Here is a 19,257-nt window from a genome sequence, read left to right as displayed (position 1 = left end):
CGATCGAATTGCTCGCTGTGACGTTGAAATGCGGTATAGTTTCCTTTCGTTCCTTCGCTGAAACGGAGGTACCAATGACAGATAGAACGGTCGAATTGATGTCATTTTTTTTCTATATATTATTCGCTGTCCGCTGCAAGCTGTCGCGTTACGGTTGAGTAACGGCATTGTAAATTTGCGGTGCGCCTCTTTCCCACGTCTGTCTCACCGTTTCCGGCATACCGTCAACACTGTACGGTATACACTGTACATTGTGAGTACGTAGCAGCGATAGCACTCTATCGGAATTCATAGTTACGAGCAAATTACCACCCGATATTACCGATTTTTCTTATTTATAGTAATTTTCGACTTTTCATTTTCTCGGGCGTTCCTACAAATACATACCGTTGTCAAAGGTGTTAATCGGTTCTTTTTAGGTCACGTATTCGGCGGATCTCGCAATTGAGATACCAGGAAACTTGAGTCAAGGCGGTTCCTGGTATCGTTTAGACTACAGTCCTGCCGTTGGTTATCCGCCACCAAATACCACCATAGCCGCTACCGACATCGGCGATGTGATCAAATTCAAGGACGGACTTCCTGGCACTAGATACGAATTTTGGTTATACTATAGCAATAGCACGCTTCACGATTGGCTGACATGGACTGCGTCGATAACTACAGGTACCGTAAATTTTACTCGCGATACGTGTTTCAGACGAAACCCATCGTTCGAATTATTCGGAAACTAGGCGGAATCTACTTTCGCTGAAACCGCTGAAAACTCATCTTCTCCCTGACTTCCATGACTTTGAAGTACATCATAGAAATCGACGTAACGAACAACTTGTTCCTATATTAATCTATATTATCTATATATAATCCTATACATGAAATCGGCGGTTGGAATTAACTGTCGGTATCGCTATAGTAAATTCCGCAAAACGCAAACATTTTTCCTCCCTTCTTATTCGCTTCTCTCTCTCTCTCTCTCTCTCTTTCTCCCTATGCTACGTCTCTATGCTTCCCCCGGGATTCCATCTTTCTCCGCTGTTTTTTTTTTCTTTTCTCTTTAATTTACTTTATTCTATTGAAATTCCCCCGTCCGTCAACTCCTTCTCCGTGTGCTCTTTCTCACTTTTCCTTCCTTACTCTTTCTTCCGATTCACCCAAAAACCTGATAAAATGTTTCCTCCATTTCGTAATTGTAAAGTATTTGTATAATCTAATTTAATTCGATCCAATCTGATCTGATCTAACATAATGTAACGATAATTAGTCGATACGGCGTAAACATTTTTCAATACTTGAAATTAGTCTATAAAGTTATCAAGCAGACGATATCTAAATAGACGTTGCATCGAAAGTATCGCGAGATATTGATTAAAACTCCTAACGAGATCGACTTTTAATCACGTTCTTACTTTGCTCTTTGCTCGGTTTTGCAAATTACTCGCGACAACCGGACAGGGCAGCGGGTATCGAACGAAAATGAATAGGTTCTTTTGTTGAGAAACGTTTGTTTCGCAGCCCCGGATCCGCCATCGAACCTCACGGTCTCGGTGCGAAATGGAAAGACGGCGATAGTTTATTGGGCGCCACCAGCCCAAGGCAATTATTCCGGTTTTCGGTTAAGGGTGCAAAGTTTCAGCGACACCGGAAATCCAAAAACCAGCGTCATTCCTGCGGACGCGGTTCCCTATGTGCTGCGTGATCTCATCCCTGGGGCTACGTATTCTCTTCAGCTTTTCACCGTATTAGACACCAAAGAAAGCGTGGCGTACACCAGCAGGAATTTCACCACTAGTGAGTCGATCGAATTACACGCGCGCTTCGCTACGCTTCCGCTCCGCGAGATTACAAATTATTTCGATTACAAACCAATCAACGACAGTATAGATAGCACGTGTCTTTTATTCTTATAGAACCCAACACACCGGGCAAGTTTATCGTGTGGTTTAGGAACGAGACGACTTTGCTAGTCCTCTGGCAACCGCCCTATCCTGCTGGCATTTACACCCATTACAAAGTTAGTATAGATCCCGCTGATGCCATAGAATCCGTTCTTTACGTGGAGAAAGAAGGAGAACCTCCTGGGCCTGCACAGGCTGCTTTCAAAGGACTCGTTCCTGGTAAGATATTTTATTATATTCAAATAATTTAACGTAGCGCGAAGAAAATTTTGTAACTCGTCGTTTTGATGTCCTATTTCTGGTCACCGCAGGCAGAGCTTACAATATTTCCGTTCAAACGGTGTCAGAGGACGAAACCTCCGCTCCCACGACTGCTCAGTATCGAACGGTGCCATTACGTCCCCTCAACGTTACGTTCGACAAGTCTTCCATAACGTCCACTTCCTTTCGCGTTTTCTGGAATCGGCCCGAAGGAAACTCCGAATTTGACAAGTATCAGATATCTTTGGGAGGTAACAGAAGACTAGCGCCGGTTACCAGGAACAGAGACGACGAGAGCAAATGGGAATTCAAAGATTTAGAGCCGGGCAAAACTTACCAGGTGGTTGTGAAGACAGTCTCGGGAAAGGTTACCAGTTGGCCAGCTAACGGAGACGTTACTTTAAGTAAGTTTTCCTACTTTCTACTTCGTTGTCAACGACTTTCTTTCTACTTTGTTTCTATTTCATCTTTTCCCAATCCACTGTGTAGATGTATAGATGTACAGAGTGTATACATGTACGTGTACAGTCGGCGTTCGAGTGGCAAATAATTTATAAGTATCGCTTGAAAATTAAGATACGTTTTGCTAGTGACAAAAGTTATTCAACTTTTTGGTATCGAACGACGTCTTTGGCGTTGTTATTAGATCGTGAATGTCTTTTAAGAATTAGTATGAATTTACGCTAAGAATTTACGCTATGAGTAAAACGAGCAACGATAATATTTACTCTCGATAAATATCGCGGTTTATTATTATATAGTAAATAATTAACCGTCGAAACGATTTTGTCAACTTTGTAAAGTATAAAAAAGGGTAAAGTTTTGCGGTAAATATCCTGTAACTTTTATCTACATTTTCCGATTTCTTTTTAACTCTAACGATACGAACGCGATAGTCGTATTATGTCATACGCTGTAGAAATTGTTTATATAACACGCATGATACACTTGGCGAATGCGTTTCTCTAAGCGTTGAAATATTTTTCCGAGTCATTATATATTTTGTTACGTTAGATCGAGCGCGTCGGACGTGTTTGTGCGTGCGTCGTGTAAAATACGTAGGCGACGATGCACGGTGTCGAGTCGGTGACACAGCTTAGGGGCGGCTACAGACGGGTCGACTAAGTGGTCGACCGACGAAAAATTTTAACAAGTCGTTTTGCGCGGATGCAAATTTGCTCAACTGATGATCGATTGGCGAAAAGTTGAACTCGGTCCACCCGTTTGTAGTCGTCCTTGTACGATCTATCATAAATAAAACGCTATAAAACGTCGTTACAGCGCTGATATGCAATTACGGTTGAAAATAATTTTGTTCGTGGGTGAGCAGATATAGTCTAATTTCCACGTATCCGTACGGACCTTCTCGTAGGATCGTTTTAACTTTCTGGGGGCTCGATATCAAAGGCAAAGGAGAAGAAATTAACGAGATGTATATTGCAATTTTGAAGTGAATTATAACGCGAGTAAATACTGAAAAAATTGGTTGCTTGCAGGTAAAGCATGTGTACAGGATCGAACGACGACTCGATGAAATTTCTATTATTTAGTGAGCGTCTAAGCGTAGAGTTTATACCAACTTGCTCTCTCGGTTACCAGTCCTCGTGTATTTCGTTGCCGCGCAAATGCATTGTCTCGTTGCTGTCAATAATAATCATCGTACGCGGTGTTCTGAAAAACTGAAACCGGTCTTTGCTTTTCGTTATTCTGCAAACGGCGAATGACAGGATTTTTCTGGAGTAAATCGATAAATTTAGTAAATTTCTCGATATATCGTTTTTAAAAATACAGCTTTTAACTTTAATATGTCTCTAGAACCGTTGCCCGTGCGGGATCTTCGCACTGTCATCGACGAAAAAACCGGCATGGTCGAAGTTTCTTGGCATCCTGAAAATTCAAGTACTCAGGATAGCTATAAGCTTCAGTATCACGAAGTGGAAACTACGATCGGCGGCGATAGCAATATGTTAACAACTGATAAGACCAAGGCAAGTATTTTATCTTACTTTTATTTTAACAAATGTACGATTCGACGAATTAAGATTTCATTTATCGCATAGGAATGTACGTTTCCATAATTTACAATGTGACTCGTATCTTAAATATTTTTCCATGATATTGGAAGAATGTGTTAAATGAAACAAACGTATCTATCGAGTCAGGGTTGCGTTTCGTTGTATGCATAGTGATGGATTCCTATGAAAAGGCTGTTGTCATTCGTTATCGACAGAGAAGCGTTCGTGTTTAGCGAAAACCGTTGGAAATTTGAAAAATATCGGCATTTTGGTGAATCGATCGAAAAGCTCGATGACGTCGATGATCTCGATGATTCGTTTTAACGATAATCAATGTTTCGAGCAACTTTCTCTTTTGCATGTTACCGCTTTCGAGTTTCGAGATATTTGGAAAAATATGTCTGTAATTTTATCGCGCGGCCGTAGCAGCGTACGCGTCGGTATCGATTGTCAGCCGCCTAAGACCGCGGTTATAAAGAAGCGACGGCTGACCGACAGAAAACAAAATCAAACCTATAGATTAAGAAGCGACGGTTACGTGTATAAGAAAAAGTAGTGGAAAATCATATACCCGACGACATATCTCATAAATCATCGAGATCCAAGATGATTGGATCTTTTCAAACGACTAGCGAAAATATACTGTACTGTATAATTTTTTGCATGTACGTCGTGTTTTCTTTTCAATATATACATATACATATATATATATACGTAACGAAGTATTAAATGTCTTTGTTTTATAAAATAGGAGGGAATTTGAAATTCAAATTGCTTTAATTCTTTGTTCAGATTTCCAATCTTTCAACGATATTTTCGTATTGAAGGATAAAACCGTGGTAACTAAAACTTAATCGATTAAAAGACGGCCCATTTAACGCGTTAATAGTCGATTGGTAATTTTGTACATTTGTTTCAACTAATATTTACGTAACATCGTATAATTATTTATTTTCAGGTTACGTTAGAAGCTTTATTACCCGGTAGAAACTATTCGATAATCGTTCAGGCGATTAGTAATAAAATCGAATCGAACGAGACTGTGTTATATCAAGTCACACGACCCTCGAGTCCCATAATCGAGGATTTGAGGCCAACCGAGATGGGATTGAATATCTCATGGAAGAGCGACGTTAATTCGAGACAGGAGAAATTTGAAGTAACGCACAATAGGAACGATACCGGGGAGAGCGCGACTACGTTAACCACGGAATCTCATATAGTCCTGGAAGACCTTTATCCTGGTGCAGCGTACGAAGTTAAAGTTTTCGCCATTAGCCACGGTCTAAGGAGCGAACCACACGATTATCTTCAAGCCGTCTGTAAATATGATATCACGTGAAAATTCTCAAACTCAAAATCGTTAAATTTAAATGACTAAAATTATAAAATCGGGTTACGCAACAAGTATTACGAGACACTAATGAGCAAGATTTGAAGATTTTAACGCGTTTAACGTTTCACGCTACAAGAATATGCGATAAAAAAATATAAATCGCGTTTAAAATTATAAACCTCACCTTTATAGCGTTTTCCAAGGTTATCGCAAGACGAAATAAATATCTGTACAACATTTGTTTCAAATATTTTTCCGTATCGTTCGTACTCTTCGACATATTTACACGTTTCTAGATAAAACCGACACACGGTATATGAATATTTACATTTCTTAAATTACTTAACGATTACTCGTAAAAACAATTTTTTACGTATTGGAACGATTAATATTGTACTAGTAAAGCTTCTACGATATCCCGCGAAATTTAACATCGAAAGACGGACAAGCTTATTACGTACTTAAACTTTTGTTTTATTCGTAGAAAGAAGTTGTACAGAGATTCGTCCCGTTTACCGATTATTCCTTATTGATACATCGAGCATTCCATCTTTAACGCTACGACTTTTATTCAAAAAATCGACAGGATATAGTTTTTGTTACAGTGTTTTGTTACGATTAGAAAAAACGTCCAGTCTCTTATATCCTCGTGCGATAGATCGCGAATCGTTCTTACGTTCGTGTATAAAGAGATTATACAGATAGATTATTATATATATAGATTTATATAAGTATAAGATACTGTACAGTGATGATGAAAAGTATTGTCACACGGAATAGTTTATCGCGTAAAGCTCTGACAGTTCGTAAAACACACGATTCTTTATTTTTGTCAAATATACAACGTAGGGGATAAAAAAAGGTAGACGACGGTTTTGCTTTTTAAAGAAGCATGTTTCGTAGAAACTTCGTGGGTATTTCTTATAGGAAACTTAAATTTCTGCTTTTTTTCTCTCTATCGGTTGCAAAACTGCTCTGGAATTGATTCTTTCGAGAATTTTACGTTTTGGCAGAAATAGTGTGTTATAATGATATTTTGCAACAACGTTATATACGTTTGCAAATACGCGACCGTAAGTTTTTCAAATTTGCAGAAGATTTTCTAGGAAAATCCAGTATCTGCCAATATTTTTCTTCGTCACTGTACATCTCTAAAAGATGTACAATACTGGAGTTTTACTTTTCTCTTGTGGTAATTGATACGATTGTTCGATCGCAGTGCCTCACCCACCAAAGAATTTGAGCATCGAGAAGGTAACGAGCAACACGGTTGTCGTGCATTGGGAGGCACCGACCGATTCGTTGTATTCCGAATTTTCGATACGCTATCGAACGGAGGATGATCCAAGATGGGTAAAGTTGCCCAGCGTTCGAGAAACGGAAGCGGAAGTGGCGGATATGACCCCAGGAGAGAAATACACGATTCAAGTGAATACCGTGAGTTACGGAGTCGAAAGTCTCTATCCCCTTCAAGTGAATCATACAGTTCGTAAGTAAATAATCAAATTTTAAATAATAGTAGATAATAGTAAATGATTGAATATTGTCTTTGAATTGGTTCAACAATTTTATCTAATATTTTGTATTTTCTGTTTTCTCTCGCGAGTCGATCAAATTTAAATAGTTGCGATTACTCTGAGTAAATTTACATAATCCATCAGACTATCGTGCTATCATCGAAGTCTACAATTTTTAAACTATGAAGATTCGGATAAACTAATAAACTACGCGTTTCAAAACGTTATTCGTGTCATTAATCTTTTTTGCAAACAAAGTAAGAAGCTATACGTAAATAGAAATAACTGTTCCCTCGTGAAAGATGAGATCACTTTTTTGTCATCAAGTTTCTTTAAAAGCTCAAATACTCGTATGCTTTGACTTGCTATTTTTTTTTTTTTTTTATAATTTTGATAATTAAAGTTATGACAATCGAAATTTTTGAAGTGCCAAAGTGAATAAGAAAAACACAAATACGGGGATAGAATCAGGCGGCAGGACAGTTTTAATAATACGTCTGAGTTTGATTGCAGCGTATTCAATTTTGTCTGTATGAAAAAGAAATGTATATACACATATATGATTAATTATTACGTATATATTAGAAATTCATATTTTTATAACCACGACTAATGGAATGGAACGTTTTTGCACGTTCTATACGTTCTCGCCGATAATTATTTAAGCTCGAAAAATTGAGAAACTGTTCGAAGAGATTGAGATTCAAATATCCATCGAACAAAGAATCGTCGTACGTGTTAATAGAAGCGAGGAACCTTTACTTAGTTTTATTTAGTAAAAGCAAAGTAAGGTATAAAAGGTGTGTCTTATGTATATTCTGTACGTTTTTGTACACTTAACTTTTTTAAATACGCATATACATCCATGATCTATTTACAGTAGCTCGCAAAAGTATAGAACTTTTTTATGAATACACGTATTATATGCGTTGTACGAAACTTTCTGGAATTTCGTCGATAGTATAACGAGGCACGACTATCGCGATTGCATTGACAAAATTTGAAACAGATCCGAAAATATCTACGAAGGTAAGTAATTTATCGCGGACGTATACCTGGTAAAAAGTTGGTACGCTGGAAAAAGCTTTGACGTATATTTTCAAATTCTATTCAAATTTAAGCAATACGGTCGTGATAGTCGTGTTTGAACTTGGTTTTCTTGTTTCGCCGATAATCGAAAAGCTATATGCTGTTTCAGGGCCCAATCCGGTACTTAACATCACCCCGATCATCGATTCGACGAACGTGACTCTAGAATGGCCAAGACCAGAGGGTAGAATCGAAACTTACGTGATAAGATGGTGGCCAGTCGAAAACCCTCAAGACATACGTAGCAAAAACGTCACAGAGAGTAACGACGTGACTAGCGTTCTTTTCGAAGAAAATTCAGTGCAAAGGGTGCTTGTTGGCGATCTGATGCCAGGTGTTCAATATTCCTTTGTAATCTACACGGTCTCTTATAATCTATTCAGCGATATCACCAATCTAACAACTAGAACAAGTAAGTCTTATTATTCGTTTGTTCTCGCAGCAATCCTCGTGTAATTCAACTAATGGCTACGTTTCTCTTTTTCGATGGATTGTCCAACTATTTCACCGAAATAGTCAAAATTTGCTTTATCACGAGTACTAACCCTATACTTGAATCAATACCATTCATGGTTATTTCGTTACTAATCGCGTGTGTGCCGCGTGATACAGTGACACCTTTAAATGCATTTGTCACACGTGCAAACATCTTAGAAGCAATCTTATTCCGTAAAATAATTTATGATCGTTGACATAACGTGTACATATAATCTCGAGTAATTGGAAAATGCATTGTTTTATCTCTGTTTAACCGAGATCCTACGATATGTAACACGTTTAAATTACTTTATTTAAACATTGAAGCATTCGATTATTTGCGTCAAAGCATTTAACCAAAAACCTATCGTATATAATAATCTAATTTTACAACATTTGCAACATAGATATCGCGAATACAGTAAGAAATTCTGATTACACGTACAAGAGAAAGATAGAGAGAGATCTTGTATCTATTGTAGTTAACTTCGTTCTAGCCGTTCGATTTGTCTTTCGTCGAGTAAACCAATCGTATATATTTCAAATACAAGAAGGAAATTTAAAACGTTAGGAAATTGTATTAAACGTAAAAGAGTAAATCTGTTCGAAGTCGATCCAAACAAAGAGAAACGTGATTAAAGCTGCGGTGAAAAATGTTGCCTGTAAAAGAAAACAGAAAAAAGAAAAGAAAAGAAAAGAAAAGAAAAGAAAAGAAAAGAAAAAAACACGAGTCTGTCGAATTCAGTGCCGCTGATCCAATCGGAAGTCGTTGTGGTGGTCGATCAGGATCAGCCCGACTCGTTAACATTGAGATACACACGGACCCCCGTTCAGTCATCCAAGTTCGATTTGTATCGATTTCGGATTAGCGACGAGAACAACACGACGAAGGAGCGGATGGTCGACGACATCGACACCAAGGTGACGTTCACGGGCCTTATACCTGGTAAACTGTACAACGTCACAGTTTGGACTGTCAGCGATAACGTGGAGAGCAGACCTTTGCTTAGGCAGGATCGACTTTGTGAGTATTTCGCCTGTGAAGAAGCATCTTCACGTATTTCACTGTGATTAGAGTTTTTCGATGCACGAGCGTAAAAGTAAATTCAGGCAGTAGCGAATACGCGAAATTTAAAAATTGGCAAAGTTAATTGCGATTCGAAAAGCGACGAGGGTCGACAAGTTTAGCCGTAGTGGCAAATGTAATTACGAAATTAGAAAGAAAAGAAAAGAAAACGACGATTCGCTGATTTTTATTCCAAAATGACCAAAGTCGAACAATTTCGTTTCATCTCAAATAAAATTGTAAAATTAAACATTTTTTTTTATGAAAATTAACATTTGTGATTATATTTTGTATTGTAGGAAGAAGAGGTTTAGTTTTAATTTGCCGATAGGTACGTTTAAACGCTAAGGTTTGAATCAATTTACCCAGTTAACACAGGTTAATTGCGTGAAGCCTCTACTTATCGTTTCGTAACGGAACTCGATATTGAGATACTATATTCGTTTGAAATGTTCATTACGCAGCTTGTGTTAATAATGCCTATTGAAGCGTACATCGAGACAGTACGAGCTCCAACGAAACTCCACTTAAGAACGTGGTGCTTTTCTCTTCGTCAAAGTTCAACTTGCTCATAATGCTCGAAATCATACGTGAATGTAATTAACCAACGAGAGTACAGAGATAACGATTTAAGCGAACTTTTTCCAAATAACTGTGTTATCTTCCTCGTAAGTCGTTTCAAGCGCATTTTAGTCTGAAAATGTGTTGGGAAAGTAGTATTTCAGAATTGTATTCTTCCATGGTTAAATCGTTGCGATGCAAAGATAAGAACCTGGAGAATTAATGGTAATTGTTCGAGAATAATCTCCTTTCCTTATGAAAGACGACAAAATCAGAGAGGCGAATTGTTATTAAGAAATCGAGATTGACCGCGTTTTAAAGATGTTTTAAAGACGCGTAAACGTACGATATTTCTTTGATCCTGGATAGCTCACGATTCGTTGTTCGACAAATTTATGGTTTAAAAAACACCGTACGGAGTAAAACGATGGACGAAACGCAACGTATCGTTCGGAATCGCAACGTATGCGATGGAAAAATGAATAGAAAGTAAGAATTTTGAAGAAAGCCAGCTTCGACTCCTGTTATCTTAGAAAATCTATCGATGGTTGTTGTAGCCTTGAAATTAGCCGACTCGTCATAGAGTTAATAGTAAGCGAGTTAGCGAGAGATTTCAATCGTTTGCCCAATGGCGTCTATCGCGATATCGTACAAAGTAAAAGAAAAGTTTCGAGATTATCGTCTATTTGTCGTCCGTTTATTTTAGAGAATCGAAGAAAACAATTACCATTGTTTGTATCGTAAAGTACCGATTTTACTTGTAGTTTACGTCTCTCCGAAACACTTTAAATTCAATTTGACGCGTAATATAAATAGGTGAATTATGGCTGGCAAACATGGTTGCTTTTGTTGGTAACTTGGCGAAATCTATTTTCAGATCCCGAACCAGTCACGTCCATTCAAGCAATAGAGGTGAACGATACAAGAATTACGTTAACCTGGGATATTCCGCGTGGACAGTACGACGCGTTCGAAGTTCAATATATAAACACAGAGGAAAATTATATTCAAAATGTCACGAGCACGAATTTAATAACCATCTCGGATTTGAAGCCGCACAGAAATTATACTTTTACGTTGGTAGTACGTTCCGGTACGGCGTCCTCTTATTTGAGAATATCGAATCCCGTGAGCGCAAGTTTTACAACAAGCGAATCTTATCCTGGCAAGGTGGAAAAGTTTCATCCTACGGATATTCAGCCTAGCGATATTAGTTTCGAGTGGTCGTTACCTAGTCAGGAACAAAATGGAATCATTAGAAAATATACGATCACGTATGGGCTGGAGGTAAGCGTATCTTTCTTATCGATATAAATTTTTTAATGGCTAGGTTTCTAGGTTCGATACTACATGTGTTTTACGTTAACAAACGGTAAATAGATCGCGAACAAACGGGACAGATTATAACAGTGAAAAATAGAGAAGAACTTTATTAGACAAAATCGAATGGTTTCTTCGAAGGATGTAGCGGTTCGAAGACTTTCGGATTGTTTCTATCTCTTTTTCGAATGAAATTATAAATCCATTTATCCTACTATTAATAACGCGTCTGTTATTCTCTATATATGAAAGTATTCAGACACGTTGGCGGAAAATTAATTAATTTAAAACATATCTCGAGTAGATTAGTGCGCTGTGTTACGTTTGTTAGCTTTTTACCTTCCATTGCTTCGGAATTACAGTTCGGCCGGTGTGAATAATGCGCGATCGGATTAAATTAACGCGTTGTTTCTTATTACTGTCATCAGGGTTCGGCTCATACTCAAATGCAGGACTTCAAGCCAAACGAGTATCGCGGCATCGTCAAGTCTCTCATACCTGGAAAAACGTACATCTTTCGGATTCAAGCGCAAACGAGGATCGGCTTTGGTCCCGAGGCGGTGTGGAAGCAGAAAATGCCGATTCTGGCACCGCCGAAACCGTCCACCCAAGTAGTGCCAACCGAAGTGTGCAGGAGCAGTACCACGATACAAATACGGTTCCGGAAGAACTATTTCAGCGAGCAGAATGGCGCGGTTACGTCTTACACGATCATCGTGGCCGAAGATGACAGCAAGAACGCCTCTGGTTTGGAAATGCCCAGCTGGAGAGATGTCCAGGCGTACAGCATCTGGCCACCGTATCAGGTAAGAATATTCCAGTAATTTCTCCAATATTTAAGAATATCTCTATTCCAGATATAGATATTATTCCGTTAGGTTTCGGGCTTGAATTCGATAGATTCTTTGAAATAATCGAAAGTTTATGTAATTCCACGAGATTATGTTCGAGTGGTTAGATTAAAAAATTAAATCGACGTTCGGAAGTCTATAATAATTTTTGTGGAAACGTTATCGCTAACTTACGTATTTACCTTACTCCCGTCAAACGTACAGATTGCTTCGATCCGTAATTAACTAGAAATGCTTTTAATCGCTTTTCCTATGATTTTTCTACGTTAAACGAAACAATTGGAAAACGGTAAAGAGGAAAATAACAAATGGAAGCGATAGGAACATCGTATCATTTTTTAACGCGGTTCTTCGATCCAAGTACCGCGCGAACAAATATCAAGGTAATAGAAGGAAATCCGAATGACATCGAGAAGACACATACTCGTCGGTTACGTCAAGCTTTTTCATTGCAAATCGAGCGACGAGATGCGATGCGTCATCGACATGGCGAATGATATTGCAATCGAGATGTAAAATAATTAATGCAACGCGTTACAACTCGTTGGCTTGCAAGATCACGAACAAACAAGTAGACTCGAGACCACGCATAAACAATTAACGTTTCTGCGATCGTTGCATTATGCGTTGTACGTATATGCGTCGTATGTGCGTCTTGGCGTGCAACAGTCGATGGGCGAGCGTGCGTGTTTCTAGTTGTCGTTAAAGAGACGAGTTAACGAGGCCGAAACAAAATATTCGAACGTTGTAATGGTGAGACGCGTAGAAATGGAACAGGTAGCACCTATGTGCTACGTAGAAATCAGGGAAATACAATCGTAAGAAATACAGAATCGTAAGAAGTATCGCGCGAATTGACTCGACGAGGAAGTCGTTTTATTTGACGGTTGAGTTCTACCGATAGTGATCGTCGTATAATCGTTGCAAATGAGACGAGAAACGTGGTTGCTAATAACAAGTCTGATTTCGTTCGTAGAAGTTTCTCGGATTAAACGTTTCCGCGTGAAAAAAGATTTCAAGTAAAAATGCAACTTTTTTTATAGTTAAGTTTTGCTTACTATGGAGTCGAAGCATTTTTCTTTCGGTTTATGAGTTTGTCGAACGTGTCCTTTTTCTTTTCGATGGAATACGGATAAATGAACGTTGACGTACGATTACTCCAGTTATACTATGGATGTTCTAAAAAATTTGATCGCGAACACAAGAAAAATAGTTACGCAGGTAATGATCGTTCTTTTACTGTCAGCCGTTACATAGGGCATATAATTATATCGTTATACGGTCGGTACACATGGTGGACAGGTGGACCGTACAAGTAACGTCTCCACCTAAAAATGTCTCTTTGAATTCTGGCGATGGAAAAAGTCCAGCGATGGAAAATCGTTTCCCGCGTAAGGCGAATAATACGAAAGGACCGAAATCGATATTTTTCCAAGGTTGCTCTTTCCGGAACTTTCAAAGTTATCCGTGTTCGGATACGTAAAATAACACGATGTCGAAACGATCTTCAACTTGGAAAATTAAAGTTTTACGCGAAACCTATATCTAGTAGCTCTAGGGAGCCTGTGGACGTTTAAATAAATGTAAATAATTACTTTACAGATAGTAATTGTCTTGATCATTTTCGATATCGACGAACCGTTTACGATTAATTGCTGAACTTTGTTTCGGAGCACCGCTCTTCTTTAAACGTCTTTTTCTCCATTTTTCTTTTTTCTTTTTTGCAGTTTACTATAGAAGACTTAATTTTAGTCTATCATAGAAGATAGACCGGTAATATAGTTCGTAAATCAGAATCACAAAAAACGTGATGGAATTAGCAAGACGTTTATGCGATTACGATGCGTGTTTGATTCGCAGGTGATGGAACCTTACTATCCTTTCAAAAACGGCTCCGTGGAGGATTTCACGATCGGTAGCGAGAATTGCGACAACAAGATTGGATACTGTAACGGGCCATTGAAGTCTGGATCCACGTACAGAGTAAAAGTTCGAGCGTTCACCGCGCCGGACAAATTCACGGACACCAGTTACAGTTTTCCAATTCAAACAGGTGAGAACGCGCTGTGTTCATGCGAAGGTGTGACTCGCCGATGTTAGGAAATTCTTCTAATTTACGGAACGACAACGCGACAAAGATACGTCATTTTGCCTCCTTCGTTAAGAATGTATTTTTCTTTTACTTTGTCTCGCGTACAGTCTCGTTTCAAATTCGACGTCTAGATTAAAAACCCTCTCCATGGGAGTCTGCTTGTTACGACATAGCTATATAGGAAGCTTGCTAAATTCATGCCTCGTTATTTCATGCACATGTCTGCTCAAGGATTGCTGCTGGCAGGTAAAGTAATAGAAATAAACAAATAATTAATTATAAATTTACGATCCATTACGATTCTAAATTAACAATCTAGATCAATAAGACGCAGTTCCTTCATTACCTATTGATTTCTGTTAATTCACACGCGTCCTTCGACGTTTCTAAATCTCTTTAGAATGGTCAACGTATTTAATATTTCGATTACGAAAACGTAGAAACAACGGTATTATATTTTCCGTAGTACGCGATTCAAATTCCGCACGATCAAAAACCAAACGTAGAACGTGCACTTATAAAAACTTATACACGGCGGATAATCGTGATATTTTATTCGAAACAGATAAGGACAATACGGCTATCATAGTTGGTGTCACGGTTCCAATAGTACTCTTATTGACCTTATTGGGCATCGGACTGCTGGTGAGGCGAAGAAGAAGTCAAGGACGTAAAACGACTGAAACGAGGACCACCGACAACTTGTCTTTGCCAGATAGCGTGATCGACACTAGGCAAGTAGGATCGCGAGTTTTAGGTATTTCGATGAAATCGGTCGTCGGTTATGAGCAAAGATTCGTTCTAAATCTCTATATTTTCTATATGCCAACTAGAGCGATAACGTCCTGTCAAGCTTAATATAAATTGACGTATCATTTGTACCGTACCGCGCAATAACGATTGATTTCTCGATTTAATTTTACGAATAATTAAAGAAAGAAGAAAGGCGGGAAACTTAATTCTGTAATCGGGCAGTTGCGGTGTACGAAACTCGGGACGATCCTCTACATTTTACGAAAACTATAATATTTATCCGGACTACCGAGACCCGTTTGTTCGAGTGTTTCGTAAGATCTCGATCGGAGAAGAAAAAGAAGATCGAGTTAATTTGAAGTGTTCGATTTGTGGAATTTATTTGTCAAATTGTCAAGCGAAAGTAACGCGAATCGATCACGAGCGATAATTAAATCTCTCCCTTACAGTCGGCCAATTAAGATAGAAGATTTTTCGGAACATTATCGCACGATGTCGGCGGATTCCGACTTTCGCTTTTCGGAAGAATTCGAAGAACTGAAGCACGTCGGAAGGGACCAACCGTGCACAGCTGCAGATTTACCGTGCAACAGGCCAAAGAATCGTTTCACAAATATTTTACCTTACGATCACAGCAGATTTAAGCTGCAACCTGTAGACGACGAAGAGGGTTCTGATTATATTAACGCCAATTACGTTCCCGTAAGTTTGAACTTCTCCGTCGCATTTGGAATTTTGAAATTTAAAGGATTTACGCGGTTGGGAAGATTATCGATGAAAATTGTATTTAAAAACGCGATGGCTTGTAAATAGCTACATCGATACTTTCGACGTTACGACTGGAGTCAACAACGAGTCAGGATCTAGCGGATAAAACGAAAGTGGCGAAACATCGCACCAACGCAATGAAAACAAAGAGGGAACGATACGTTGACTCTCGGTATATTATGGCTGATGTTTCAACGACGAGTTAACTCGTCGTGCCCGACCTAAGGATTCATCGATATCTTCGTTGCTTGCTTATCTTGTATTTTAATATTACAAATGGATAGAGTGTCGCTTATAGATTAGTCCGCGTTACTGTTTGAGAAATCGATAAACTTGAGTGAAAATAAGATTTGAAGTAATAGGTATATTTTATGCACCAGGGTCACAATTCTCCAAGAGAATTCATCGTCACACAAGGACCTTTACACTCGACTCGCGACGATTTCTGGAGAATGGTGTGGGAAAGTAACAGCAGAGCCATCGTAATGTTAACAAGATGTATCGAAAAGGGCAGAGAAAAATGTGATCACTATTGGCCTATGGATACCCATCCCGTTTATTACGGAGACATTTGCGTCACGATATTAAACGAAACGCATTATCCCGATTGGAGTATCACGGAATTCATGTTGTGCAGAGTAAGGAAACATCTGTTATTCCTATAAAATTCTTTCTATATCATATCGTGTATGAAAATAGAAAAGAAAAAATGATAGAACCTGTTTAGTATCTTCGACTCTTCGTACTTACGTGCTTCGTACGTGCTCCGTTCTTACGAAAGCACGTGAAGTTACGTGTTTCTAAATTTCGCGATATTACCGATTCCTATCTAGACTAAAAATAAAAAGGCTATCCAAGACCGTATTGTCGTTCTACATTTCTCAAAGTTTATGTTTTCACAACGATATATAATTCGTAAAACGAAAGACTCGTTAAAATAATACGTATGCGCATATAGGCGATTCCTTATGAAATAAAATAAATATTTGTTAAAAAATGATAGTCCGACTACGGAAAACTAAAAAAAAATAAGAAAGACAAGACGTACGTGTTTCATCGAGGTACGCATCCGTATACTTTTTAAGCGACTGATATAGCTACCGAATCAACGGACGAGTAACGTTAAAACACGTATATCTTGTTTCCTTTATCTTTCTAGCTTTGCATAGTCGGTTATTATTTTTGTCAAATATCTATTTCGTTGGCTGCTTTTTAGAAAAATAATGCTTTTCGATACTGTGGAATACCTATAGAGAAAAAGGGAAAGAGAAAAAGAAGGAGGAAAAGAAAAATAGGTAAACGTTTCTTCGACAGGGAGACGTGAAGAGAGTCATTCAGCACTTCCATTTCACAACGTGGCCAGACTTTGGTGTTCCAAGTCCGCCTCAAACGTTAGCCAGATTCGTTCGGGCGTTCAGAGAGAGAGTTAGGCCAGATCAAAGGCCTATCGTCGTCCATTGCAGCGCAGGGGTTGGTCGCAGCGGTACGTTCATCACCTTGGACAGAATACTTCAACAGATTTTGGTATCGAAGTACGTCGACATCTTTGGAATAGTCTGGGCAATGAGAAAGGAGCGTGTTTGGATGGTCCAAACGGAACAACAGTACATTTGTATACATCAGTGTCTTCTGGCAGTGCTGGAAGGTCAAGATATGACAGGGCCACCACGGGAGATTCACGACAACCAAGGTTTCGAAGGTGAGTTTTCATTTTTCAGAGTTCAACGATTTGGTAATTTTAGCGAATTCGAGGTGTGTTCGTTATATTTTATACGTTAATAGAAACGATGCTCGAAGATGCGCGAAATAAAGAAGAGTTGCTTCTTACAATGGAAATTTAAGTTAACGATGTTCGAATCAGGGAAAAATGCGAGAACGTCGATGATAAAAGTTTGCTCGACTTATTTCCTAAATATAATTCACCTTTGTAAATGCTATTATTCGCTTTATGAATGCATTTTCATATATATATAATGAATAAAAGTAAGAGATTTTTTAATATATGTACATGGTATATAAAAACTCGGGCATATTTTATCTTAAAGTATCGGAAGTAAATGTGCAGGAGAGAAATTCATTGAAACGTAACTTTGGATATTTATTGCTTTATTTTGTTGAACGACCGATGCATTTTTCTCTTTTGCGTGAGTCAAATCGTTACAAACAGAGAACAGTAGTGCACGAGTGATTCGCAATGGACGAAACATCCGCCAAAGTGCGAGATATGCGCTTTGGGGGAGAAAGTGAATCCATCGTTTTAAAATTTCCATCGTAATTCTTCGTCTCTTGATCTCGGTAATTTACGAACTCGAGTTTTCATCGCTTAATTATTTTTAAATATGTTCGCTGCCGCTCGTAAGTACGTGGACGCTACTTAAACGGTCCATTTCTACTAAGATAGATAGTCTACGAATGTCACTAAAGTATATGATTTAATGGCGTGCAAGTAAATTACGAAGCGCCTTTCCGTTCAATATGTAAATTTCAACTTGCATTTAAAGAAAATATTCGTTGTATCTTGTTCTACCAGTTAAGGATAATGAACCGCTTAAATGAGAGAACTGCGTAACAGCGATGTGTAATTAGAGAAGTTACGTTACAGATACCGGTTTTTTAATTAACATTACCCTGTCGTAATACTCTATGACAGCTTTCGTTCGTTCGTAATTCTATAATTAAATTGCATTTTAGCAAATACAGGCGAGCGTTGACAAACTTTCGAGCGGCAGCTCGAATCAGCGTATAAATAGTATTTTAGTAACAAGCAAGATATAAAAAGAAGAGAATCATTAACGATTCGGGTGTGAATCGTAAGAGGCTTGGTGGTGGCGACGGTGACGGTGTAGCAATGGTTTTGACTTTTACGGTTTCTTTAACATCAGAGAACGAAAAGAAAAGAAAAGATACATTCGGTTTTGTGTCACGTGCAAAAGTGTTTGTTGCTTTTGGTAAATCGTATCACATCCGTACGTAGTGAATCACTTTCCTTCTCCAACCTCGTAATCCCTTTGAATCCAGGCAAGAATCGAAGCTCCGTTGAAAACACAAAGAGTTCTGCTGAGGATGAAAAGGAAAGGTGACCCTCGAACTGCGATTCCGGCGTCGATGGTAATTTCGATCCTCGCTTATTTCATTTTCGACCTGTTTTCTATTTCTCAGCTATTGTACAGCGTGTTGCATGCGACGACTAGTCTTACCCATGCACGTGGCATGAAAGCTAATCGATAGAAAGTGGCACGTACGTTTTGAAGGTACA

The 19,257-nt window shown here is 38.6% G+C and overlaps 1 protein-coding gene across 3 annotated transcripts in view; it reads left to right on the top strand.

Moving 5' to 3' along the window:
• Ptp10D (Protein tyrosine phosphatase 10D) overlaps window positions 1-19,257 on the top strand; it is a 54,186-nt gene that overhangs the window by 25,882 nt on the left and 9,047 nt on the right. The window contains exons 2-18 of one of the 3 annotated variants that reach the window (XM_033348714.2): window positions 420-666; window positions 1,513-1,788; window positions 1,908-2,114; window positions 2,207-2,560; window positions 3,972-4,144; window positions 5,130-5,493; window positions 6,727-6,996; window positions 8,223-8,525; window positions 9,336-9,614; window positions 11,095-11,504; window positions 11,966-12,343; window positions 14,249-14,441; window positions 15,046-15,214; window positions 15,683-15,935; window positions 16,382-16,639; window positions 17,316-17,700; window positions 19,020-19,109. In XM_033348714.2, coding sequence (XP_033204605.1) covers window positions 420-666; window positions 1,513-1,788; window positions 1,908-2,114; window positions 2,207-2,560; window positions 3,972-4,144; window positions 5,130-5,493; window positions 6,727-6,996; window positions 8,223-8,525; window positions 9,336-9,614; window positions 11,095-11,504; window positions 11,966-12,343; window positions 14,249-14,441; window positions 15,046-15,214; window positions 15,683-15,935; window positions 16,382-16,639; window positions 17,316-17,700; window positions 19,020-19,081 — 4,581 coding nt within the window. In that variant the 3' untranslated portion in view covers window positions 19,082-19,109. The remainder of the gene's footprint in view (window positions 1-419; window positions 667-1,512; window positions 1,789-1,907; window positions 2,115-2,206; window positions 2,561-3,971; window positions 4,145-5,129; window positions 5,494-6,726; window positions 6,997-8,222; window positions 8,526-9,335; window positions 9,615-11,094; window positions 11,505-11,965; window positions 12,344-14,248; window positions 14,442-15,045; window positions 15,215-15,682; window positions 15,936-16,381; window positions 16,640-17,315; window positions 17,701-19,019; window positions 19,110-19,257) is intronic. The other 2 variants (XM_076622426.1, XM_033348721.2) reach the window with 2 other exon arrangements.

This window comes from Bombus vancouverensis, chromosome 10 (genome assembly GCF_051014615.1).
Source record: "Bombus vancouverensis nearcticus chromosome 10, iyBomVanc1_principal, whole genome shotgun sequence".
Taxonomy (NCBI): domain Eukaryota; kingdom Metazoa; phylum Arthropoda; class Insecta; order Hymenoptera; family Apidae; genus Bombus; species Bombus vancouverensis.
The sequence above is the reverse complement of the archived record's forward strand: the minus strand, read 5'-3'. Positions and strand labels throughout refer to the sequence as shown.